General features: G+C 43.5%; 1 protein-coding gene across 2 annotated transcripts in view; it reads left to right on the forward strand.

The window, feature by feature from the left end:
- Window positions 1–26985, forward strand: part of CRISPLD1 (cysteine rich secretory protein LCCL domain containing 1) — a 198643-nt gene that overhangs the window by 69534 nt on the left and 102124 nt on the right. For both annotated transcript variants that reach the window (XR_003854848.1, XM_029591502.1), the window contains exon 6: window positions 16383–16483. Coding sequence is in view for 1 of the 2 variants with exons in the window: in XM_029591502.1 (XP_029447362.1) it covers window positions 16383–16483 (101 nt within the window). In the remaining variant the exon portion in view is untranslated. The remainder of the gene's footprint in view (window positions 1–16382; window positions 16484–26985) is intronic.

Here is a 26985-nt window from a genome sequence, read left to right on the forward strand (position 1 = left end):
CCTTAAGCTCCTTCCTCCCCTACATATTTTGAGGCTGATAATTGGCTAAATTTCAACCCCATCAAAACCACTTGTGATGTGTAGGCCTATACCATGAGATTTTAGGCAATTCATGTTTTAATAAAGATAAAAAAAGATAAAGGCCATATATCTCATTTTAGTATAGTGCTAAGCAGAATTATTTTATACATGTTACTTAAAATTTATAATTTCATGTGTCTCTATGCTGGCCGCTGCACTATGCATAAGAAGGAGCCATTCATTTAAAGGCAGCGATATCACTGGCAGAGAGACACCACATTCTGCTGCTGCCATGATACAGACAGATGAGCCTACTATGGGAGTGGAACAAGTGATCATGACCCATCAAATAACAGTTATGGGTACTCCAGAGGTATAATATCTTAGTCCACAGACAAGTGCTCAATAAAGGCCTGATTCTGACCTTTGAGGAGGATCAATAACATAACTAACAAACTACCTTGGGCCTTAGTAAAGTGACAAGACATTTTCAAATCATTTGTATCCCAAATCGAGAGTGTGGTGATACTGAATTGTTCCAGCCTGAGGTTTCGGTGTGGAGCTTTAATGGCTGCAAGGCCTGGTTTTGGTGTGTTAGAACAGTGCCATTTATGATTACAGGCTTTGTTTATAAACAATGCTATCTGACAAATATGGACAATGATGGGAGGCATTTTAGAACTATAAAGCTAAGCTGTTGGATGGGCCTGGTACATGTCAATGTGGATGTGCTTTCCCCAAATGAGCATTGGATATATACTCTGACAGAATGCTAACAAAACAGGTTCTATTGAAGCCTTGAAATGTCTGTTGTTCAGTTGTGACCTATATTTTTAAGACTGTAGTGAATTTCAACCCTTCACAAGATTATAGTGCAACTCTCTTTCTCTAGCACTGAGCTTACTTGGTAAATAAAAACACAGTTATATCATGGAGTAAAAAACTAAATATGTTGCAGCCCTGTGAAAGTTTTAAAAAATTTCTAAGGAGCACAAATCAGCTAAGAGTTAGGTTCCTCTGCATGAATTGCTAGAGAATCTAATTTCATTGAGATTCCACTCTTAGCTGATTTTTGTTCCTTTACATCCCTTTGCAAATTAGTAATGGCTCCAGATATTTCTCTGTGCACCAGTTTAAATTTCAGAATTAGAGATGCAAGATCACTTCTTGTGATTGGACCACCCAAGGGGCCTATTTACTAAAGATTTTCTCCCATTTTGTACATATGGGAAAAGTGCTAAGTAAATGAACTCTAATTCTCAAATTTAAACGGCTGCACAGAGAAACATCTGGATCCATTACTAATTTGCAAAGGAATGTAAAGGAGCTCAAAGAAATGATTGACTTCACAGAGGTAAGAACATAAGAAATTGCCATACCGGGTCAGACCAAGGGTCCATCAAGCCCAGCATCCTGTTTCCAACAGTGGCCAATCCAGGCTACAAGTACCTGGCAAATACCCAAACACTAGATCCCCTGCTACTGATGCCAGTAATAGCAGTGGCTAATCCCTATGTCAATGTGATTAATAGCAGTTAATGGACTTCTCTTCCAAGAACTTATCCAAATCTTTTTTAAACCCAGTTATACTAACTGCACTAACCACATCCTCTGGCAACAAATTCCAGAGCTTAATTGTGCTTTGAGTGAAAAAAATGTATCCCATTATTTTTAAATGTGCTACTTGCTAACTTCATGGAGTACCCCCTAGTCTTTCCGTTATCTGAAAGAGTAAACAACCGATTCAAATCTAGACCTCTCATGATTTTAAAGACCTCTATCACAGTGGTTCTCAACCTTTTTTCTGTCGGGACACACCTGACAGATGGTTCTCACATGCGTGACACACTGACCCATGATCGTCACAGGGCTAGATGTAAATGTACAGTTTGCATCCACGGGAACCCCCCTGATCCACAATAATGGATGTAAAGCAGAATTATGACATTCCCCATTCAACTCATCTACAAAAAAGATATTCTGGTTCTGGTGTCATCTCAGTAACAGCAACTCAAACTCCTTCTACTTTCAGGCTCAATAGCCCTACTTATGAAAAGACAGCAGTTTATCACCAATGCATGTCCTCTTGAGAAAACGCAACAAATAAGACTGATAAAACACTTACATGCTAGTAAAATATCTCTGTAACAGACACAGAACCGACCTAACATACTCCCAGGATCTGTAGTAATGCACATAAACTAATCCACACACAGTTACACCTGTATTATGGAATACACTCAAACAGGAGCAACCCTATCTATGAAAAGGCAACACTATAAATATTAAAATCAGGCCCTAAAACCAATACACCTCTTATTAGGAAAACAGAACTAACAAGCAGCTATAGATCCCCACACAGAAATAATTGTAAAACTATACTAATAAGCAAAATAAATGTTTCACAACAACTATGAACAGAATAACATCCAACAATTAAAAACTCATAAAAACTATTAAAAATTCTCCAAACACCAATAAAATATTTCAAAAAAAGCAGACACATCACATAATATTAAATAATTAAAATGGCAGTCAATCAAGAAAAATAAACTTAAAAAGCCACCTTTACTTACCCCCTCCAGCAGCTGTCCTACTCCTCTTCCATGCAGGCTGTAGCACACACCAGAAGCAGCAGTAGTGGCTAAGCTCTATACTCATGGTCCTCTTCCTTAGGGCCCATGTCTCTCACACACACACACCATACCAGTCATGCCCCCATGACCAGTTTCTGTCTCTCACACACCAATCATCTCCCAGTCTTTGACAAACACACCAGTCACCTTCCTGAACAGTTTCTCTCATGCCATACACACACACACAGGCTTCCCACTCCCGTGTTCCACTTACATATATGGGCTTCTCACTCTCATAATCACTTTCTCTTTCTCACATACACTCACCAGTCTCTCACTCCCATGCTTGTTCTCTCCACATGCACAGGCTTCTCATTCCCATAATCACTTTCTTTCTCTCACACATACACACACACCAGTCACCTGATCTCTCTCATGCATACACACACACAGGCTTCCCACTCCCATGTTCTCTTTCAGATATACAGGCTTCTCACTCCCGTGCTGTATCTCACACACTCCCATGCTCACTCTTCACATGCACAGGCTTCTTATTCCCATAATCACTTTCTTTCTCTCTCTCACATACACACAAACACACACCAGTCACTTGATCTCTCTCATGCATATACACACACACATAGGCTTCCCACTCTCATGTTCTCTTTCAGATATACAGGCTTCTCACTCCCATGCTGTGTCTCACACACACACAGGTTTCTCACTCCCATGCCCACTCTTCACCTGCACAGGCTTTTCATTCCCATAATCACTTTCTCTCTCTCACACATACACACACACCCGTCACCTGATCTCTCTCATGCATACACACACACAGGCTTCCCACTCCCATGTTCTCTTTCAGATATACAGGCTTCTCACTCCCGTGCTGTATCTCACACACTCCCATGCTCACTCTTCACATGCACAGGCTTCTTATTCCCACATACACATACACACACACCCGTCACCTGATCTCTCTCATGCATGCATACACACACATACACAGGCTTCCCACTTCCATGTTCTGTCTTACATACACAGGCTTCTCCCTCCCATGCTGTGTCTCACACACACCCAGGTTCTCACTCCCATGCTCACTCTCTTCACATGCACAGGCTTCTCATTCCCATAATCACTTTCTCTGTTACACACACATACACACACACCAGTCTCTCTCTCTCATTTCCATGCTCGCTCTCCACGTGCACAGGCTTCTCATTCCCTGAATCACATTCTCTCTCTCACATTCACATACACACCAGTCACACCGTCACCTTACCAACCAGTCTCTCTCATATACATGCACACACACAGGCTTCCCACTCCCATGCTTTCTCACATACCCAGATTTCTCACTTCCATGCTTTTTCTCTCTCTCTCTCTCTCTCACACACACACAAACACACATCCCTGACTGTCTCACATACACATCAGTCATCTCCTTGAGCAGTCACTTTCATTGTCTCTCACATATACACATACATCAGCTCTCTGACCAGTTTCTCTCAATCACACACATACTCTCGATCAAATACATTCTCTCACTTACACACAGGCTCTCAATCACACACATTCTCTCACACACAGGCTGGCTGGCTGCTTCTCTCTCTTTCTGTCACTCACTTCCTCTCTCTCTCCCTCCCCCCCCCCCCCCCCAACGGTAGCTGCTCCTCCTCCTCCAGCCCCCGCAGGCCAATAAGGAAGAATTCCATCGATCGCGGGAGGCTCCTGCTGCTCTCTCCTCTCCCGATTACCGTCTGCTGCAATAGCTTGGGGGCCGATGCTGCAGCGGCCGCTGCTACTTCATCACGCGGCACGGCCTTTCTTCTTCCCGCGCACCGCGTATCACTTCCTGGTCCGGGGGGGGGAATGCAGGCGCGGGAAGAAGAAAAGGCCAGCCGGGGATGCCACAGATTTTTTTTTTTTTTTGCACCGCTGCCGTTGCCGCTGGGCTTGAACGTGCTGATAGCCCGGCGGCAACGGCAGCGGTGCAAAAAAAAAAAAAATCTGTGGCATCCGCGGCTGGCCTTTTCTTCTTCCCGCGCCTGCATTCCCCCCCCCCCCCGGACCAGGAAGTGGTGCGCGGGAAGAAGAAAGGCCGTGCCGCGTGATAAACTAGCAGCGGCGGCTGCTAGTTTATCACGCGGCACGGCCTTTCTTCTTCCCGCGCCTGCATCCCCCCCCACCCCGGACCCGGAACAGGAAGTGGTGCGCGGGAAGAAGAAAGGCCGTGCCGCGTGAGAAAGGCCGTGCCTGCTAGTTTATCACGCGGCACGGCCTTTCTTCTTCCCGCGCATCACTTCCTGTTCCGGGTCCGGGGGGGGATGCAGGCGCGGGAAGAAGAAAAGGGCAGCCGCGGATGCCACAGCTTTTTTTTTTTTTTTGCACCGCTGCCGTTCCCGCTGGGCTTGAACGTGCTGATAGCCCGGCGGCAACGGCAGCAGGGAAGAACGAGCAGCGGGAGGGACCGGGAGCCACGCGACACACCTGCCGGTGCTTGGCGACACACTGGTGTGTCGCGACGCACCGGTTGAGAACCGCTGCTCTATCATATTCCCCCTCAGCCATCTCTTCTCCAAGCTGAACAACCTTAACCTCTTTAGCCTTTCCTCATAGGGGAGCTATTCCATCCCCTTTATCATTTTGGTCGCCCTTCTCTGTACCTTCTCTAGTGCAACTATATCTATTTTGAGATTCGGTGACCAGAATTGTACATGGGCTCACCATGATGCAATACAGAGACATTATGACATTTCCGGTTTTATTCACCATTCCCTTCCTAGTAATTCCTAACATTCTGTTTGCTTTTTTGACTGCTGCAGCACACTGAGCTGACAATTTCAATGTATTATCCACTATGATGCCTAGATCTTTTTCCTGGGTGGTAACTACTATTATGCAACCTAACATCGTGTAACTACAGCATGGTTTATTTTTCCCTATATGCATCACCTTGCACTTATCCACATTAAATTTCATCTGCCATTTGGATGCCCAATCTTCCAGTCTCACAAGGTCCTCCTGCAATTTATTACAATCTGCTTGTGATTTAACTATTGTGCATGATTTTGTATCATCTGCAAATCTGATTACCTCACTTGATTATATTCCTTTCCAGTTCATTTATAAATATATTGAAAAGCACTGATCCAAGTACAGATCCCTGAGGCATGCCGCTGTTTACCCTTTTCCACTGAGAAAATTGATCATTTAATCCTATTCTCTGTTTTTTGTCTTTTAACCAGTTTGTAATCCATGAAAGAACATCACCTCCTATTCCATGACTTTTTAGTTTTCTTAGAAGCCTCTCATGAGTTCTTTTGTCAAACGCTTTCTGAAAATCCAAGTACACTACATCTACCAGTTCACCTTTATCCACATGTTTATTAACCCCTTCAAAAAAATGAAGATTTGTGAGGCAAAACTTCCCTTGGGTAGTAAATCCATGCTGACTGTTTTCCATTAAACCATGTCTTTCTATATGGTCTAAGATTTTGATCTTTAGAATAGTTTCCACTATTTTTCCTGGCACTAAATCAGGATCACCCCTGGAGCCCTTTTTAAATATTGGAGTTACATTGGCCACTCTCCAGTCTTCAGATACAATGGATGATTTTAATGATAGGTTACAATTTTAACTAATAGATCTGAAATTTCATTTTTGAGTTCCTTCAGAACCTTGGGATGCATACCATCCAGTCCAGGTGATTTGTTGCTCTTTAGTTTGTCAATTTGGCCTACTACATCTTCCAGGTTCATAGTGATTTTGACTCATCACCCTTGAAAACCATCCCTGGAACCGGTATCTCCCAAACATCCTCATTAGTAAACACAGAAGCAACACATTTATTTAGTCTTCCTGCAATGACCTTATCTTCTCTATGAGCCCCTTTAACCCCTCAGTCATCTAACAGTCCAACCAACTCCTTCACAGGTTTCTTGCTTTGGATATATTTTAAAATGTTTTTACTATGAGTTTTTGCCTCTATGGCCAACTTCATTTCAAATTCTCTCTTAGCCTGCTTTATCAATGTTTTACACTTATGGGGGAACTGATAGATTATTCAGTTCACTTTCACAAAAGACTTAGATCACTAGAACAGAAAATTAAAGTTCTGCAAGTCAGACAGGAGGATACTGAAAATAGACAGAGAAGAGCTCAGGTATGAATTGTGAGGGTTCGTGAAATGGTGGGGACAGAGAATCTGCAAGATATTGTGAAAGATATCTTTCAGCTAATTGTGGGTCCAGAAATGGGCCAAGACCTAATGGTAGACAGAGATAATTGTGCTTTCAGGAGACAGACATCTGGTGTAGTGGAACCCATGCCTATTCAGATGAGCTTCCATTTCTTTCATGACAAACAGACCTTAATGAGTAAAGCAAGGCTTAAAGATCACAAGGTATACAAAGGAGAACATATCAATATCTTTTCTGATTTGGCTCAAACTACACTATTGAAAAGGAAAAAGGTGGAATTTCTTACAACACTGTTGACATCCAAATCAATTAAATATCAATTGAACTTCCACTTCTCATTGAATTTCACTATGGATAACAAAGATTACCTTCCATCTAATACATTGGAATACTTAGAAGCTCTGGCAAAATTTACATAAGGAAGAAATAAAGAACCCTGGCTCACAGAAGATGATTTCTGGGAGGAAGGTTAATGCAAAAAGAAGAAGGAAGTCCAGCAGGGAATGTATATCCTCAAAGAGCCCTAAAAACAAGGACACTGATATGAATCTTTTTGACTCAAGACAGCTACCTGACTTTGTTAATGCACACTCTCTGCTTCTTTTCAAATAGGCTGAGATGGTCCTCTATTTGGAAATACCTTTAAAATGTTTTGATATTATCATATATATGTTGTGTGTCTCCAAAGAGACTGAGTGTTTTTCTGGTTGGTTGTGGGATAAGGCGGTTTGAAATTTACTTTACTTAGGGTTTTATATATGGGTGGTTCAGGTTATAATGTTTAAGTATGGATTGTGAACTTGGAAGAGAGCTTACAAGTTTGGATTATGAGTGAATATGGGATATGCTCTGTGAAGTTGGAGGTTGAGTCGGAGGGGGTGGGGCTGTGGGTGGAAAATTGACAATAACTGTGGTTTTGTTTCTGATCTGCTAGAGTTACTCTGGCTTGGTATTGCTTGATGGACATGACTGGGGAAAGAGATATTAGATTCATTCAGAGTTTGCAGTCTCTCTACACTGTTGCTCCACTTTTAGGAAGGACTACTACTATATATTATGGTTGCCTTGTGAGGCATTGTGAGCGAGTTGAGAAAACTGACTTGTGCTATCGTCATTGCCAAGGGGCTTAATTCCTTGGTAAACATATACTATTGATCAAAGAGGCAGCTTGACTTAAAGTGAATTTCCTAGAATTACTAAATATGTTGGAGCATCATATTGGGCTTCTTTTACAAAAAAGAGATGGGGGAATCAGATTTCAATTTTTGAAAACCATTCGTTTCTCAGTGGACAGAATAAAGAGGAACCCAGAAAGAAGATTCTTACTGCTTATAGGAAAAATAGATCATCACACACTGACTTGCTGCAATTTATGCTCCCAACATTGATGAAAATTAATTTTTAGGGCTAACAGTTAAAATATCCCACACCTTGGATGATAGCATACTCATTGGGGGAAACTTTAATCTAGACCTTGATAGAACTGGGAGGATTTGTGCATCTATGGGTAGGAATAGAGATATGTTTAAAAGAAATATAAAGAATTGCAGGTTGACTGTTATCTGGAGGCATATCCATCCAAATGAAAAAGATTACACCTTTTATTCTAGTGTTTATAACTCCCACACTTGTATTGACATGTTTGGGAGTAGTAATGTGTTATTGGAGCCTATAAGGCCAAGACAGGTGACATCATTTGGTCTGGCTATGCTCCTATTGTGATTGAATGTTGCCTAAATTGTATTTCATCTGGTAAGAGAAGGTGTCCTTTGGATCCAAAGAAGGTGGTCTTTAGAGACCCTAGATAGTGGAGAATATACAGCAGAATATTTTAGAATTCTGTGATCTTAATGAAACTCTGGGATGGTAATGTTGCAATCCCTGGCCGCGGTAGCCCTTGGCCAGGTCCCCTACCTTCCGTGGGTCACCGGAGCAGGGACCCCCTCCGATGCGGTGAATGGCGCGTGGGCCACGGCGCGACTGCCCCGGCACTTCGGCAAGCAGCATCGGGGAAGGCGCTACAGGCACCGCCTCTTAAAGGGGCCGCGGCGCACAGACCAGGCCTGCCCCGGAAGATGACATCAGTGACCAGGGAGATTTAAACCTCTCCCTGGGACCTAGAAGATGCCTTGCAACTAGGTCCCTGTGGTGGATTTCTGCCTTTGCCTTGTGTTGTTTTCTTCTGGCTTGAACTTGGACTGGCTTTTTGGTTTTCTCTTCTGTCTGCTGCCTGCCCTGACCCCGGCCTGGACTCCGACCTCACATCTTGCTGCCGACCCCGGATCTTCTGCCTGGACTCCGACTCTGCACCTTGCTGCCGGCCCCGGAGCTTCTGCCTGGACTCTGACTCCACACCTTGCTGCCGGCCCTGGATCTTCTGCCTGGACTTCGAATCCGCACCTAGATTCCTGCCTTGGAGTTCCAGTTGGTTCCATCCTTGCCTTTCCCCACTTGTCTCAGACTCTCGGACTGGGGTGCTCCTTTGTGGTATCCTGACATCTCTGGAACGTCCGTTGTACCCGTTCCTCGGGGGCTTCCTGACGTTTCCTGGCTATCCGCTCCTCGGAGGGCCCTCTGACTGTTACTGTGGGACTATCTTGCTTGAAGGGCCTTCGCCTATACCACCATCCGGAGACGAGTTCATCAGAGCTGATCCTCGGTGAGTTCCCTCGCTCCGGACTAAGGGTTCACAAACAGTACAGGTAAGGCATGTGATTTGAGACACTATGAAAGCGCTTATCAGAGGTAAATGTATTTCTATTCATACTGCATGTAATAAACAAGCTTTAAAGGTGAAAATGATTATGAGGGAAAGCATGAACAAAATGAAGCCTACCACTAGATTAAAGGGCAAGTTCACTTACACTAACAAACAGCTTAGACACTATTTAGAAAAGTGATTTATAACTTGATGAAGGCAATTAAAAAATGTTATACCTTTAGGGATAAGGATGATAAATTACTGGCCAATAACTTGAAGAAAGCAGAGACATGGAGACTAGTGAAATACTGCAAAATAGACTCTGCTGCTGCAATTTCTAAATGTCAGGATATCTGTGCTGCTTTTCTAACTTTTTACAAGGAATTCTATACCTCAGTAATGGTTTTTTAGCAGGAAGTGATTGATAAATGTTTAATGGAAGTACCCATGGAATTGCCAAATGAGGGTGACAAGGTAGCATTAGAAACCAGGAAGTAGAGAAGGCAATGAAATCCCTGAACACAGAGAAAAGTCTTGGAGAAGATGGCTTTGGTATGTTTCAGCAAGGTAATTTGGGCAATGGGACAAAGTGCCCCATCTTGGAAAATCAGTCGACCACAACCCATATTACCTGATTTCCGGAAGAAGGAGGGAGATCCACTACAAAATCAGTGGATATATGGGTCCAGGGTTCTTGAGGCGGTGGAAGGGGTTGGAGGAGGCCCCATGGCCGGCCTGGTAACGGTTTTTGTTGGGCACACTTCGGGCAAGAATCAACGTAGGCACGCACATCCCGACTCATAAGTGGCCACCAATAGTAGCAAGATAATAGTCCCAATGTACGTGTTCATCCAGGATGACTGGCAGTAAGAGAATCATGTGCCCAGGAGAGCACTTTGGGATGAAGTCAAAGGGGAACCACTGTCTTCCCTGGTGGTGCGGTATCCACAGTGGCAAGTACCACCTTAGCTGGATGTATAATATAGCTAAGAGTTTCTTGCATGTCCTCCGTCTCGTATAACCTGGAAAGGGCATCTGCATGAGTATTCTTGGTTGCCGGACGATAGCATAACACAAAATCAAAGCGGCTGAAGAATAATGACCAGCGGGCTTGGCGTAGATTCAACCAATGAGCCTTGCTAAGGTATTCCAAGTTTTTATGGTCTGTATAGACCGTAATTGTGTGTTGCGTCCCCTCCAGCATTGCCTCCATTCCTTGAATGCCATTTTTATAGCCAACAACTCCTTATCCCCAATACCGTAGTTTCTCTCGGCCTGAGAAAATTTGCGGGAGAAGTAGGAGCAGGGGAGTAGTGTTCCTTGTTTGGAGTGTTGGCTAAGTATTGCCCCTACAGCAACGTCGGAGGCGTCTACCTCCACAATGAATGGCCGAGTAGGATCTGGATGGTGGAGACAGTGTTCCTACAGAAATGCCGTCATGAGTCTCTCGAAGGCCTGTACAGCCTGGGCCAATTCCTGGGATCCGCTCCCTTCTTGGTCAGAGCCGTGATGGGTGCCACAATGTGCGAATATTGTGGAATGAAATTCCTATAAAACTTGGCAAAACCAAGAAAATGTTGTAATGCATGGAGTCCCACAGGTTGCGGCCACTCCCGAATGCTAGCTAACTTATCTGGGTCCATTCAAAAGCTGGTATAGAGACAATGAGGCCCAGGAATGGTAAGGATTGCTTCTCAAAAAGGCATTTTTCCAGCTTTACAAATAACCGATTTTCTCTTAGACGTTGAAGACCTTGTCGGACATCTGTGCGATGGGCGGCCAAACTCTTGGAATAGATTAAAACATCATCAAGATAAATGATTACTCCTTTATGCAACATGTCCCAAAATACTTTATTCATTAAATTTTGGAATACCGCAGGTGCATTACATAGTCCAAACGGCATCACCAGATATTCATAGTGTCCATCGCGTGTATTAAATGCGGTTTTCCATTCATCTCCCGGTTTTATACGAACCAGGTTGTATGCGCCCCGCAAATCTAATTTAGAAAATACTTTGGCTCCGTGAAGGCGGTCTAATAGTTCCAGAATCAGTGGAAGAGGATATCGATCCTTGCGAGTTATTGCATTGAGTCCCCTGTAGTCAATGCATGGTCTTAAAGACCCATCCTTCTTAGGAACAAAAAAGAAGCCGGCACCAGCCGGAGAAGTAGAGGGACGGATGAATCCCCGTTCGAGATTCTCTTTGATATAATGAGACATGGCCTGTGATTCCGGGCCAGATAGAGGATAAACCCGCCCTCGAGGCGGACTGGTATTGGGTAGCAGATCGATGGCACAATCAAATGTACGGTGTGCTGGAAGGATTTCCGCCTTTTCTTTAGAGAATACATCTGAAAAGTCGGTGTACTGAGGAGGCAGTTGAAGTTTAGTAGCGGCTAGTTGAACCTTGGATTGCGGTCTCTGATCTAGGCAAGTGGTGAAACATTCCAAACTCCAAGCTGTGATCTGAAGGGTCTTCCAATCAATGATGGGTGAGTGTCTGTAACCAAGGGAGGCCCAGTACTACTGGGTGGACCGCTTTTTCCAAAATAAAGAAGGATATCTCCTCCTTATGGAGGATCCCCGTATGGAGGGTTATCGGGGCTGTACAGGCAGTGACTTGACCTGGAAGATTCTCCCCTTAGATGGAGGAGATAAATAAGGGTGACTTGCGGTGAAGTACCGGAAGTTGTAGCTGATGGACCAGTTCTGCTAGGATGAAATTTCCACCTGACCCTGAATCAATGAGGGCCAAGGCCGTTAGGGATCCTTGGAAATAATGGAGTGTAACTGGAACAGTACAGTGAGGAGCAAGATTGCTCCCTAGGGTCATCTCCTCGATGACGCCTAGGTTCAATAGTTTCCCGGACGTTCAGGGCATTGAGCCAGTAGGTGTCCCTTGTTTCCACAGTAAAGACAAAGTCCCATCCTCCTCTGGCACTGTTTCTCCTTGGTAGTCAGGTAGCTCCTCCCCAACTGCATAGTTTCCTCCCTACCTTCTGATGATGTCTCTGAAGTGGTTGGGGTAACCATGGGGCGGGAGAAGGTAGGGGCCAAAAGAACCATATGCTGGGCTAGTCTTGACTCTTTGGGACGCTGCTGTAGTCGCCGGTCGATACAGCCTGCTACGTCAATCAGTGCCTCTAGGTCATCAGGAATCTCCCATGCCGCTAACTCGTCTTTGATGCGGGGAGACAACCCCTCCAGGCAGATACCTCGAAGGCAATCTGTAGTTCATCCCAGCTCGGATGCCAAGGTACGAAATTCCACCGCAAAATCGGCCAACGTGCGTCTGCCTTGACGGAGGTTGAGGAGTTCTGAGGAAGCTGTAGACAGACGACCAGGCTCATCAAATACTTGGCAGAAGGCCAATCCGCTTGTGATTTAACTACTCTGATTACTTTTGAATCATCTGTAAATTTGATAACCTCACTCGTCATATTCCTTTCCGGATCATTAATATATGTATTGAAAAGCACCGGTCTAAGTACAGATCCCTGAGGCACTCCACTGTTTACCCTTTTCCACTGAGAAAATTGACCATTTAATCCTACAGCAGCCCGCTGAGACTGCCTAATCCCGGGCCTTTCTGCCTGGAGCCTAACCACTCCTTCTTCTCCCCGAGCTCCCTCCTCCCTCTCCCTCTCGACCCCTAACTGCTCTCCCTGCCCTATGAATGACCCCCCTGTCTAACCCCCTGCCCTCTAACTGCCAAAATCCCGGGTCTGTTCCCCGAGCGTGCCTGGGCCCACATTACCTTGGCCGACTGGACACTAGGTCCGGTCGACCTCCCAAAAAGTACATGTGCAAAAAAGAGGCAGTTTGCAAATGCATGTAGTGAGTATTTTAAAAGCGACGTATGTGTGCACATCTTGAATTTATTCATTTACTACTTTCATTTATGCACACAAGTGACAGAAGGTTATTCATTAAAAACCTGGGTCATGATCTTGCTGGCTAAGCACAGACCACTGTCAATGCTTGTTACAATAGAGCCCATGGACAGACCAGGGCATCCATCCAGGAAACCTTTGACCTACTCAAAACAGGTTTCTGCCTTCTGGGCTGATCTGGGGGATGCATTCTCTACAACCTTAAAGTCGGTGTGATCTTTCTAGCCTGCTGTATGCTACATAACCTTACAAAAGATGCTTCTGTATATAATGAATGTAAGTGAAAGGATATTAACCTTGCAAAACCAGATGTATGCTTCGTCCATAGGGACTAGAAATTAATCCAGATAAAGAGAAGGAGGAGGAAGAGGAGCTGATTCATGAGGAATTGCAGGAGATACATTACTTAAGTCAATGACAGGCTGTAGACCAAAGGAAAACTCTGATACAGGCATTTTAGAAGATGAACATATATTGAAAAGTAGTGCTCTATGGGATGACTATTTTATAACAGAAATTTATTGCTTCTTTGACATCCTCTTTTTGGGGATGGGGAAGCTCAGAATCCTTTCTCTGTACAATTCTGGAGTTCCTGCTAGGGATATGCAGAGGGACGCCATACGTTGCATTCAGGATTTGATTTCGTCGGGGGACAGATACACTGCATTCGGCAAGGGGGGCCCCTGATACGTACATGCGTTAATTCTTATTCATTTCCTGGATAACATTGAATTAAGTACAACCCCCCACCCTCCTGAACCCCCCCCTCCAAGACTTACCAAAAGTCCCTGGTGGTTCAGGGGGGATCTGGGAACCACCTCCTGCACTCACACCCTCGGCTGCCGGTATTCAAAATGGCGCTGATAGCCTTTGACCTACTATGTCACAGGGGCTACCGGTGCCATTGGTCAGCCCCTGTCAAATGGTAGGAGCAATGGATGGCCGGCACCATCTTGTGCTCCTACCATGTGACAGGGGCTGACCAATGGCACCGGTAGTCCCTGTGACATAGTGAGGGCAAAGGCTATCAGTGCCATTTTGATTATGGGCAGCCGATGGCCCGAGTGCAGGAGATCGCTCCCGGACCCCTCTCTGGACCACCAGTGACTTTTGGCAAGTCCTGTGGGGGGGGGGGTCAGGAGGGTGGGGGGTTGTTTAAATTGGCTCCTTTAGATGGCCGAATAATTCGGCGAAGATTTGTTGTATTCGTGAGGAATCGCGATATGTTTCGCTTCCCCACGAATACAACGAATATGGCCCTATACGTTGTGGATTACAAATACGTTGGAAACGAATGCACACCCCTAGTTCCTGCTCACTGGTGACTGTCACTGTTGACATTGCCCTTGGAGAGCACATGATCAGGGAGTAGTAGCACATCTACAATGCTGTTGGGGGGTCTACATAGTTTTACATTAGCTGGGAAGAGTGGCTGTCAGATGTGGTGGTCCTTATCTTCTTTATCGCCTGTTCTATTGGCGAGGTGGTAGCATCTCTCGGTGGTTGTGGCAGTGGTGATGCTGTAGATTGAATGCGAGGAGGTGTTTTGGTAGAATTAGGGAAACTGGTAGCATGATGGGTGCTTGTGGAGGATGTGGCAGAGCTTGCAATTCATGCAGGTGGAGCTCTGGCCTAGGGATTGGCTATTTAGGTGGTGGCTGCATCCAGTGGCCATTCCATACCAGGGTGCTGGTGGAGGCAGTGGCTGCCAGTGGGCCATCCTCTGCAGCATCTCCCTCCACACTGCAGTCTGTGCATCTATTTATTGGCAAAGGCTCCAGAGTTTCTGCTATATGCCCTGCCTCTCCTACCTCACAACCACGTGGAAGCTTTGCACTTCCTCCCTCACCACAACCTGGATGAGCACGCAAGACCATTAGTGAATACATATAGGCCCATGCACAATTGTTTTAAGGTTATCCACTGAGTAAATCAGATCCAAAGTGTTTGAAATTTGCACTAGCATTACTTTTGCCATCTTCGAGTTTTAAATCTGTTATAGCATTTATATTTAGCAATATTTCAACATGATGGGCATGAAGTTGGCTATACAGCAAAGCTTTGATGTGGGTGAACAGTGCCGTTATATAGAAAAAGACTTTTCTTTGATCTCAGTTTGTTCCTGATGTCAGACTTCTAAGTGACTTCTAAGTAACCTCACTTCTTAAAAGCATTGTCCCTTTGTCTTAAAAAAGGCAGAAGGGGGTATAGGAAACACTCTGAAAGAAAAAGTAAAACAAAAATACCTGTGTACAAGATCATTAATTCATTAGTTAAAGGTGGTCAGACCCATCCTGTGGATGGTTTGTTTACAGACTGCCTCAAGGAATGAGTTGCGGAAGAGTAAACCCTGCTGCATTTTGAGGTGATCTGCTCTAGGGTACTGCATGGCAGACTGTACCTTATATTACACGTCTTGTGATAGTTTGTAAACAAATGGTCAGTAAGGCTATTGCGTCTGGTATGAAAAATGAAAAGGATTCAGCAAATTTTATTTTAAAGAAATTCTCTGTATCAGGTGCTTCCTTCACCTTCTTTTCTCATTCTTTCTTTATTCAGAGGTTCCTAAAGTTGATTCTTGGCAAGTGGATTAAAATTACAGTGTGGGAAGGAATAACTTCTCTTCAAATTATGAATGAAAAATTCACTTTTGATTAAAATGTTACAACATTTTGCACAGTAAAATATGCCTTCAGTATACTAGAGGAACTCAGTATATCACATTTTGGATTTGTTATGTTAAAATTCTGATTTGGTAACTAAAAATGTTACTTGCAACAGCGTTGCATTTTAACACACCTAAAAATCTAACTCAGCAGAAAAAAAACCCTAATATAAAGATCCCAAACTAATTGCTACACAGAAAGTATTATAATTTTATTGTATTTGTCATTTTTAAGTATTTTTAGTTAAGTGAAGTTCCCACTCTAGCCACCTTGCCCCTTAATATAATGCAATGTTTGTCTTTCTTTTTGTTCTTCCAGAGGCAATTGGTGGGGTCATGCACCTTACAAACATGGCCGCTCTTGCTCTGCCTGCCCACCTAGCTTTGGAGGGGGCTGTAGAAACAATCTATGCTACAAGGGTAAGTTGACATCCTGCAGAGGCAGGCGTAACTCTACAAAACAAGGTATAGGGGGGGATTTAGGTAGAGCTGGAGGGTGGGTTAGATAAGGGAAGGGAGGGAAAGGTGGGGGGGACCAAAAAAAAGGTTCCCTCCAAGGCCACTCCGATTTTGGAGCGGCCTTGGAGGGAACGGGGAAAGCCATCAGGCCTCCCCTAGGGCTCGGCGCGCGCAAGGTGCGCAAGTCTGCACCCCCTTGCGGGCGCCGACCCCGGATTTTATAACATACGCGCAGCCCCACCCGCGCAAAATTTTAAATCGGCCCCATAGATTCTAGACTCTTCATCCCCAGGAAACTTTTACATGCTCTCCAAAATCTACTTTAAGCAGCCAGTAAGGATCTCTGCAGCATTTTTTTATATTAGCACAGGTTTAGCATGGGTTTTTCCTAGTGCGGGTCTTATTTGCATTATATGCTCTTATTACATGCTACATGGCCGCCTGTTTTTGCCATGCATGCTCTCAATAATACACGCAACAATATTGCGCCAATTTTGGTGAGGGTCTTACTACATCAGCTCCTAGTTGACCCAAGCTGATTATCACCTCCAATATTTATGCTCTTACAGAAAATATTTGAGGAATCATTGAATTTATTTTAAAACCGCTGGTAACAATCATCAGCAGTTTCATAAAGGATACCATGGACTTTGTCAGCTGACTAGGTCTTCTGCTGTCCAACTCCACTGTTGTTACCATAGACAGGCTAGGTGCAGGTTTAAGTTTTGCCTGTAGAGAGGGAGCATCTACTTTGTAGGACAGCGAAGAGAAGCTCTGCAGCTGTTCGCAGTGTATCAACTTTGCTTGAAAACCTCAGCTGCTGGAAATTTCAGGGAGAAAGGCAGGAAGAAGAGGCTAAGACTGACACTTCCAAACCTAAGAAAAGTTTCTTCCCCGCTAATGAGTACAGATCTCTTTGTTGTAAGCTTTGGCTGCATCCTGGGTAAAGAACTCCAGGAGAGCTTTCCCAGGCCTAGAAATAACTTTTATGCCGCTGTAAAGGATCAGCCAGAGTTTCCTGTTTCCTAGAAGATCTGTACACAAGTTTGTTAAGATTCTCAGTTCAACACAAAGTGCAAATAAATAAAGTTGTTGTGCTTTTTGTTTTGAACTATTATAATCCCACTGAGTCAGGGTCAAAACTGCCTTAAAGGGCAGTGGTCACATAAAATTTTCATATTTTTAATAAAATGCTCTAGAACATTTAAATCCAATCTTTCCCTGGCTTGCCTGTTAAAGTGCTTTATACATTAGCATCTTCCACAAGGATGGCATTACATAAGAACATAAGAACATGCTATACTGGGTCAGACCAAGGTTCCATCAAGCCCAGTATCCTGTTTCCAACAGTGGCCAATCCAAGTCACAAGTACCTGGCAAGTACCCAAACATTAGATAGATCACAAGCTACAATTGCTTATTAATTACCGTAATAACAGTTTATAGATTTAACCTCTAGGAACTTATCCAAACCTTTTTTAAACCCAGTAACACTAACTGCTGAAACCACATCCCCTGGCAATGAATTCCAGAGTTTAACTAAGCCCTGAGTGAAAATGAATTTACTTCGATTTGTTTTAAATGAGCTACTTGCTAACTTCATGGAGTGCCCCCTCATCCTTCTGTTATCTGAAAGAGTAAATAACTGATTTACATTTACTTTTTCAAGTCCTTTCATGATTTTGCTGCCTGTAAGTAATACTTACGTCAAAGGACACACAGAAGATGTTCCTAATAGCACAGTCACATGGAATTGATTCTCTCATGCAACACTATGTCTTTCACCATAGGCTCTTTTTGCAGTTCACAGGGATTATAATTGTCACATGAATAGTGTCACATGTTGCCAATCTCTGATGGCCAATTTAGAAGGTTTTTTTTCCAATGAGCAGCACCCTAATTTCTGGCATGCCTGACACATAGACAACATATTTCTTATCTAGGCATAAGCTGAGCATACACTTAAATAATTCCATGTAGACTTAACAACTTCTACATTTCCATAAATATCTTTCTGTGGAACATTGTACCAACACAGTTCATTTTTAAGACACCACTACAAACATATAAAAGATGGCCAAATAAAGGCCGATATTCAAAGAAAGCTGAGCATCTGACCAAGGTACCTCAAGTGTTAAGCAAACTTTCAACTGATTTTGAGGCCTAACTTCTGGTCTAATATTTCTCCTAACTTTAGGAACCTGCACAAAAAATATTTCCCTCAATCGTATCCTAAATTTAGTGAAAATAGGTGGCTAAATTTAGGAACTCATTCCTAGTTAGCTTTCAAAGGTGCTAATTTAGGAACCTAACTCCCAAAGTTAGGAACCCAAACTCTTTGAAAATTTGCCTCATAGAAACTATGATTCACAGAAACCAATTAACTGTAACAGATGGCACAATTTCAACTTACATCCAAGCTAAACAAATTATCAGTAAATATCAGTCAGGTTATCCAACACCAAATCTGATTGCATTGAATATACCCTGATGAAGACACAGGGTGTAGGCAATGCAGTGCTCATTATGCAATGCTTTCATCCAACAAATCCATTATGCCATATAAATATGCAAAGATAACCTGCTTCAGTACAATGAGAAAAAACAGACAACAGACTGGGTGCCTCCTGTTACTATTTTCAAACCCAGGTTATCATTATTACTAGGGATGTACATTCATTTGAAATGAAAAAGGAAATGTCAATGACATCTGTGCAGCTGCAGCCAGGGGATAACGTCTTTCCTTCAACAGTAGGCTATTGAGCTTGTTCCTTCATAGGAATATAACTAGGGGTTCTATCCCTGGTATTTTCTGTTCCCAAGAAGTCAGGGGGATTGAGGGCTATCCTTGATTTATGGAGGCTGAACAGCATATTGATCCAGTAGAGGTTCACGTTGAACTCCCTCCAAACGATCCTTCACTTCATTCAACTGAGGGATTGGATGTATGCTCTGGATCTGAAAGACAGTCAGTCCCATTCACTCCACCCATTAGAGGTTCTTCAGTTTCTGGTGAAAAACGTGCACTCACAGCACAAGGTGCTTTCTTTTGGCCTCTTGGCAGATGCAAGAGTGCTCACAAATTGTCTTGCAATAGTGACTGTACAGCTTTATCAGCAGTAGGTCTACATATACCCATGTCTGTATGGTTGGTTAGTGCTTGGTCCAACTCTGATAGGAATTCTGGAGTCCCTCAAAGCAACCATCTAGCTTCTGCGACACCTGGGTTTCTTAGTCAACTTCTCCAAGTCCAACTTGTTTGCATCTCAAAGCATTCAGTTCAGAGGAGCCTGGATAAGCTCACCTAAAAAGAAGGCATTTATCCCTATTGAAGAGCTACATTACTGGTGGGCCTAGTAAAGTCTTTTCTACAGCAGGACCGAACATCAGGAAAGCTGGTTCTAGCTCTTCTCAGACACATTGATGCAGTGGTGCATTTGGTTCCTCTGAAAATTCTGCACTTGTGGGGCCTTCAATGGGCACTTTGAAGACAATAGGATCAGCTCTCTGTAACATTCAAGAATTAAGAACTAGGAACTGGGCAACATGTTGGGGAAATGGCAGCCTATTCCAAAAGGATGGGATCCACCTTAACTGTAGGGGAACCAGGCTACTTTTGCTAACCTTAAAAAAGGAAATACAGCAGTTTTTAAATTAGAACATGAGGGAAAGCCAACAGTTGCTTAACAATACATGATTCAGAGGGAAGTATCTTCAAAGGATACTAAAATAACAAAGGAGTTAAGGCACCCTGGTAGAGAGGTTCCAATAAAAGCAAAAAAGAGGTTGCAAACGTAGCCCATGTACCTATAAGTAAAGAATCACCTGAGTTAAAAAGATTCAAAATTACCCCTGTCAACTGATAAGCAGATTGTTAATACAAACAAAAAGCATAAGAACATAAGAAATTGTCATGCTGGGTCAGACCAAAGGTCCATCAAGCCCAGCGTTCTGTTTCCAACAGAGGCCAAACCAGGCCACAATTACCCAAACAATAAGAAGATCCCATGCTACTGATGCAATTAATAGCAGTGGCTATTCCCTAAGTAAACTTGATTAATAGCTGTTAATGGACTTCTCCTCCAAGAATTTATCCAAACCTTTTTTGAACCTAGCTACACTAACTGCACTAACAACATCCTCTGGCAACAAATTCCAGAGCTTTATTGTGCGTTGAGTGAAAAAGAATTTTCTCCGATTAGTCTTAAATGTGCTACTTGCACATTTGCATATTTTTAAATGTCTGCATGCTAATGCCAAAAATCATGGAAACTATTCTAAGCCAGCAAGGATTTATACAAGGGAACTCTTGCTTCATCAATCTGATAATTGTTTTTCATTGCTAGGATAGTACAAAAGGCCCTTTAGGACAAGGTGAGATTAATCTTCATAGCATAGCCCAAGCCGGGGCAATTGTGTTATCCACATGACATCTGTTTTGCATTTCAGTTTCTGATTCCTTTGAGGAGATCTCTGATTCATTATATAGAAGAATGGCAGGTTCTACCATATGTACCTGCCATCGATAGCCCTCATGGCATGATGTTGCATGTGCAGTAGTCTTCTCCTTACTCTTTCCTAAGGAGGTAAAGGATGTGCTGATTTCAGCTAGAAAGTCTTGTAACAGAAGATCCTACACTTTCAAGGAAAGAGGCTCTTGGCTTGATATGGGAACAGCCAGCTGAATCCTTTCTCTTATGGCCCAAGGACTGGCTTCAGTATCTATTCTCCTTCTCAGTCCTTTGCACCTTTTCATTTAAAGTTCATCTCAGCACTTTTGCGACTTATCACCAGCAGTTGAAGAGGGCTTCAATCTCTCAGCTCGCTTTAGTATCAAAGTACATGAAAGGACTGTTGCAGTCTAAGACTTAGGTCAGTAAACTTCCAGTGCCTTGGGACATTAGTGTATTCCTATCTCAACTCATGAAACTTCTTTTTGAGCCTCTCGAGTTGGTAGACTTGAAGTTTCTCACCTGAAAAGTGTTATTTCTTGTGGCTGTCACCTCTGCATGGAGACTAAGTGAATTTCAGGCTTTGGTTTCATATTCACTATTTTGCAGTTTTTCTGCAACAGTGTTGTCCTGAGAGCTCACCTTAAGTTCCATCCAAAAATGGTGTTTGCATTTCACATTAATGAAGCTATTGTGCTGCCTAAAGTCCTTTCGAAGACTGCATGCACACAAAGGAGAGTGGACTCCTCACTCCTTATACTTCAAGAGAGCCCTCGCATATTCCCAATAGATTGGGAAGGGCAGTTGACAAAAGAACTTTGTGTAACTGGCTAGCGGACTGAATAGCACATTGTTATGTGCTGGCGGGTTTAAAGATTACAGACTCTGTCAAGGCTCATCAGATGAGAGTCATGGTGTTTTCAGTGGCTCGTCTGAGGAATACTCCTACTGAAGTTATCTGCAAAGCTGTTACTTGGTGATCTCTTCACACCTTCTATGATGTCCTGATAGGCAGTTCTCACTTTTTACCACCTCGCAACTGGGTAGACTTCTGGGACTATTTGGTTTGTCCTTCCAGCTCCTTGGCCCACACTTCCTATTGGAAGGCATCTTGTTTGCTGTCTGGACTCATACTGTATTTTCAGGCTTTCAGTTAACAGGTGCTAGAGATTGGTTCTCATTAGAGTCCTGCTTCCAGAGTTTATCACACTGTGATCTCCAGCATATCTCTTGCTTCTTTGCAGCTGCTGATTTGAACATACGAGCATAAGAAGTTGCTATACTGGATCAGACCAAGTGTCCATCAAGCCAGCATCCTGTTTCCAACAGTGGCCAATCCAGGTTACAAGTACCTGCCAAGTACCCAAACATTAAGTAGATCCCTTGCTACTAATGCCAGTAATAGCAGTGGCTATTCTCTAAGTCAGCTTGATTAATAGCAGTTAATGGACTTCTCCAGGAACTTATCAAAATATTTTCTAAACCTAGCTACACTAATTTCCCTAACCACATTCTCTGGCAACAAATTCCAGAGCTTAATTGTGCATTGAGTGAAAAAGAATTTTCTCCGATTTGTTTTAAATGTACTACTTGGTAACTTCACGGAGTGCCCCCTAGTTTTTCTATTACTTGAAGGGGTAAATAACTGATTCACATTCACTTATTCTAGTCCTCTCATGATTTTATAGACCTCTATCATACACCCCCCCCCCCCCCCCCCCCCCCTTCAGCTATCTCTTCTCCAAGCTGAACAGCCCTAACTTCTTTAACCTTTCCTCATAGGGGTGCCATTCCATCCTCTTTATCATTTTGGTCACCCTTCTATGTACCTTCTTCAGTGCAACTATCTTTTTTGAGATGTGGTGACCAGAATTGTACACAATACTCAAGGTGTGGTCTCACCATGGAGTGATACAGAGGCATTATGACATTTTCCATTTTATTCACTATTTCCTTCTTAATAATTCCTAACATTGTTTGCTTTTTTGACACCATAGCACACTGAGCCAATGATTTCAATGTATTATCCACTAAGATGCCTAGATCTTTTTCCTCTGGATTTCAGATTCTATTTTACTCCCTTAGCTGGGTAAGTCTTACTTCCCTTCTTGATAACTGGGTGGTACAGAAGGGAGCATCCTGTATCTTCCCACCCCTTGGTTGGGGCTCCTTGGCTGACCCCACTCAGCTGGTGGTGTGTATATGTGTGTGTGTGTTTGGGTCTAAGAGCACAAGTATATATCTCTTCCCACAATCGAATACTCTCAAGACCGTGTCATTTAAAGATAACAAAAGTGACTCGGTACTATGGTTTTTTCTAAAGCCGTGCTGGGCAGGGAAGAGAATGTTATTAAATTCTAGATGTTCTATTAATTGTTTGTTTACAACCTTTCCTATTAATTTGGCTACGAAAGGCAGAATTGAAATTGGTCTGTAGTTTTTAAAATTACCGTATTTTTCGCTCCATAAGACGCACTTTTTTTCCCCCAAAAGTGGGGGGAAAATGTATGTGCGTCTTATGGAGCGAATATAAAAAAAAAAACTAAAAATCTAACAAACACCCCCCCCCTGACTCCCCTAAGACCTGCCGACTTAATTTACTACAACCCCCCACCCTCCTGACCCCCCCCCAAGACCTGCCGACTTAATTTACTACAACCCCCCACCCTCCTAACCCCCCCAAGACCTGCCAAACGTCCCTGGTGGTCCAGCGGGGGTCCAGGAGCGGTCCAGGAACGATCTCCTCGGCTTCGGCCGTCGGCTGCCAGTAAACAAAATGGCACCGACGGCCCTATGCCCTCACTATGTCACTGAGACCGACCAATAGCAGCGGTAGGTCCCAGTGACATAGTGAGGGCAAAGGGCCGTCGGCGCCATTTTGATTACTGGCAGCCGACGGCCCTTTGCCCTTACTATGTCACAGGGACTACCGCTGCCATTGGTCGGTCCCAGTGACATAGTGAGGGCAAAGGACCGTCGGTGCCATTTTGATTACTGGCAGCCGACGGCCCAAGCCCAGGAGATTGCTCTCGGACCGCTCCTGGACCATCGCTGGACCACCAGGGATGTTTGGCAGGTCTTGGGGGGGTTAGGAGGGTGGGGGGTTGTAGTAAATTAAGTCGGCAGGTCTTGGGGGGGGTCAGGAGGGTAGGGGTTGTTAATTAATTTAAAGGGTTGGGATGGGGTTTTTTTTGGGGGGGAGGGGTTCACAGAGAAAGAAAAGTTTTCTGATCTGGGGAGTGGACCGAAATGGCTCTCCCCAGACCCGAAAACAAAATGGGGAGAAAAAAAAAAAAGCTATGCACTCCCCTAATTTGCTCCATAAGACGCCCAGATGCAGAGCCGGTTTAGCACAATTTTTTTTTTTATTTTCCCCCTCTGAATCCTAGGTGCGTCTTATGGTCAGGTGCGTCTTATGGAGCAAAAAATACGGTAGATATATCAAGATTATTTTGCTTAAGTATTGGTCTCACTATAGCTTTTTTTAAAGTTTCATGCATGCTACCTTCATTTAGAGAGTGATTAACTAAAATAGTTAGCACTGGGGCTATTTCATTAATACATTGTTTCAAGGTCAGTGTATTAATTACATTAATTTGCTGGATTTACTGTACTGTTTCCCTGTTAGCTATGCTGTGATTTCTTCAGCACAGTTTGGTATTCTAATCTCTAATCTCAGTCCTGAAACTCCATTACTGAAGGCTAAGGAGTTAGGATTTTTTTTACCCCTACCTCCCTTTTATCTGAACCTTCTTATTTCACCAACTTCTCCTGTCCATTTGCTAAGAAATTCACCAAATTGTCTGAGTAAAATCTTATTTATTTCTAGTTACACAGAGCTAACATAATGACACTTCATCAGGAAGCACACACAATTAGATTATTAATGCTTATTTTATATCTGGCTATCTGATCACAGAGTAAATGCTGGCATTCACTGACCCTGGCAGAGACTTGCATGTAAAGGGTTAATAATGTCTAGCTTCCTGACTCACTGCATAGGGAATAAAGTTAAAGTTCTCACCACATGGGACCTGTAGCGGGACACTCTCTGGATCTTAAACAGGCTGGTCTCTCTGTGGGCTGGATCTTCAGGCAAGGGCATCCAGAGTTGAGAAGGGCTTTATCTTGTCACTATCGAGCAACAAGGTGCGCTCACCTCCTCTACTCTGGGTCCTCTTGAAGGGAGCCAGTATTTCTCTCCTTAGTGGGTACATTGAGCAAAGCCAGGTGAGGCAACAATATTTGCATGGGCCGTGTCTTTTTTTTCATGGGTAAAGATTGGCTGATGATAACAAAGACAATGACCTTGAGCACTTGCACCCCTGCTGCTTTTAAGGGCTCACCTATGCATAATTCAGCAGCTTCATGTATAAACAGCGGTCAGGCTAATGACTGCCAGTTGTTTACCTCTGACAGTAAACTGATAAGCCCTGTTACCAGATGGACACTTGGAGCCATAAAAAGAGGCCTCTAGTGTTACACTTGTGTAAATTCATACCATACCATTTGTCCATATGCTTTCCTTGGCCCAATTTGGCTCCAACTCGGCTGGGGGTGGGGGGAGAGGCCATAAATCTGCTGTGCTTAGTCACATATACATCAAAATGCCAAAATATGTTTTTACTGTCATCAGAGGGTCCATCTTAGCTGCTTGTCCTGTTACAAGAATTGGGATATTCCCTACAGTCACAGCCTGACCCTGTTATAAGGACAGAAAAGCCTATGGAATTGAGCCACATTAGGTTTTGGTTATTTCATACAGAGAAGGACTGAAGAAGGAAGTTGGGGATGTGCCTTTATTGGCCAGGGACACATAAGCAAGAGTTGTTCCCACAAAAATAAATCTATTCAAAATTCATGGCTCATGACTGAAGAGAGATTTTGTTGCCCTTCCAGTACTTCATGTGGTGCAGTGCTTATCAATCTCATTTTCCATGTGTTGGCCTTTGGGAGTCTGTGGTTGCACTTTCCCTTATTGATTCCAGGGTGGATGGGAATTTCATAAGACAAGATTTTGTTCATCTATACAGGATACCCTTAAATCCTGCACCTGTCCCTTTGTAGGCATTGATGGCAAGTCATTGGATCAAGGGGAGGCACAAAATGTCACAACTGACTTGAAGTTAAGGATGGGCATGTGGCACTCTGAAACTATTTCATTTTGGGAACTTAAAACACGTTCATGTGCAGTTTTTTTGGGTTGAACAACCCACTTATCGATTTACAGTCAGGACAGATTATCTCTTGATCCTCATTGTGTTTGTAATCCTATATTCCAGACTTGGGATGCATGAATTTCAGTATTGTGGCTTCTGTGGTAGAGCTACCCTAGGGCCTCCCTTTACACTACCACACCTTTATGGATGTTTTTAGTAATTAGAATAAATAGAGACCCTTTCTAGGCACTGAGATTAGTTCTGTGCCATCGCATGGTCAGATATATCTACTAACAGTCAAGAAACCTTCAACTGACACTCAATTTTAATGTGAGTTAGGGATCAGTCCTCTCTCCTATACTTATACAAAAAACCCCCCCACTCAAATATTCCACCTTTTTGGCGACCTACTCCTTACAAGACCTTCATAATAGGCATCATTGTGCGGCAACTTGTACCATTATTCACTCTGCCTTATTTTTAATCATCGGTCAGTCCATGTTTTTTTTAAATTTTTTGTGCTTGAAAATTAAAGTGCTCCGTGCTTTTAAAACTATTTCGCCGAATTTATATACTGTGCAAACATCAGATTAATCGAATCACTTAGCTTATAAATCCTGTCAGTTGAAAATGTTGTAGCCCCTTATCTTCACATCCGATGAATTATAGCAACGTGATCCATCTCCACATTGCTATCTTGTGTCCGTGCCCGACACTGTACAATGTTTCGGACGTGGTCGTCCTTCTTCAAGGGCAATATTCTACGCCATAAAAAAACATTTGTTAAAGCCCGATTAACTGCATAACTCATTCCTCCACAAGTTGCAGCACAAGTTGCCTATTATGAAGGTCT

Source organism: Rhinatrema bivittatum, chromosome 2 (assembly GCF_901001135.1).
Source record: "Rhinatrema bivittatum chromosome 2, aRhiBiv1.1, whole genome shotgun sequence".
NCBI lineage: Eukaryota > Metazoa > Chordata > Amphibia > Gymnophiona > Rhinatrematidae > Rhinatrema > Rhinatrema bivittatum.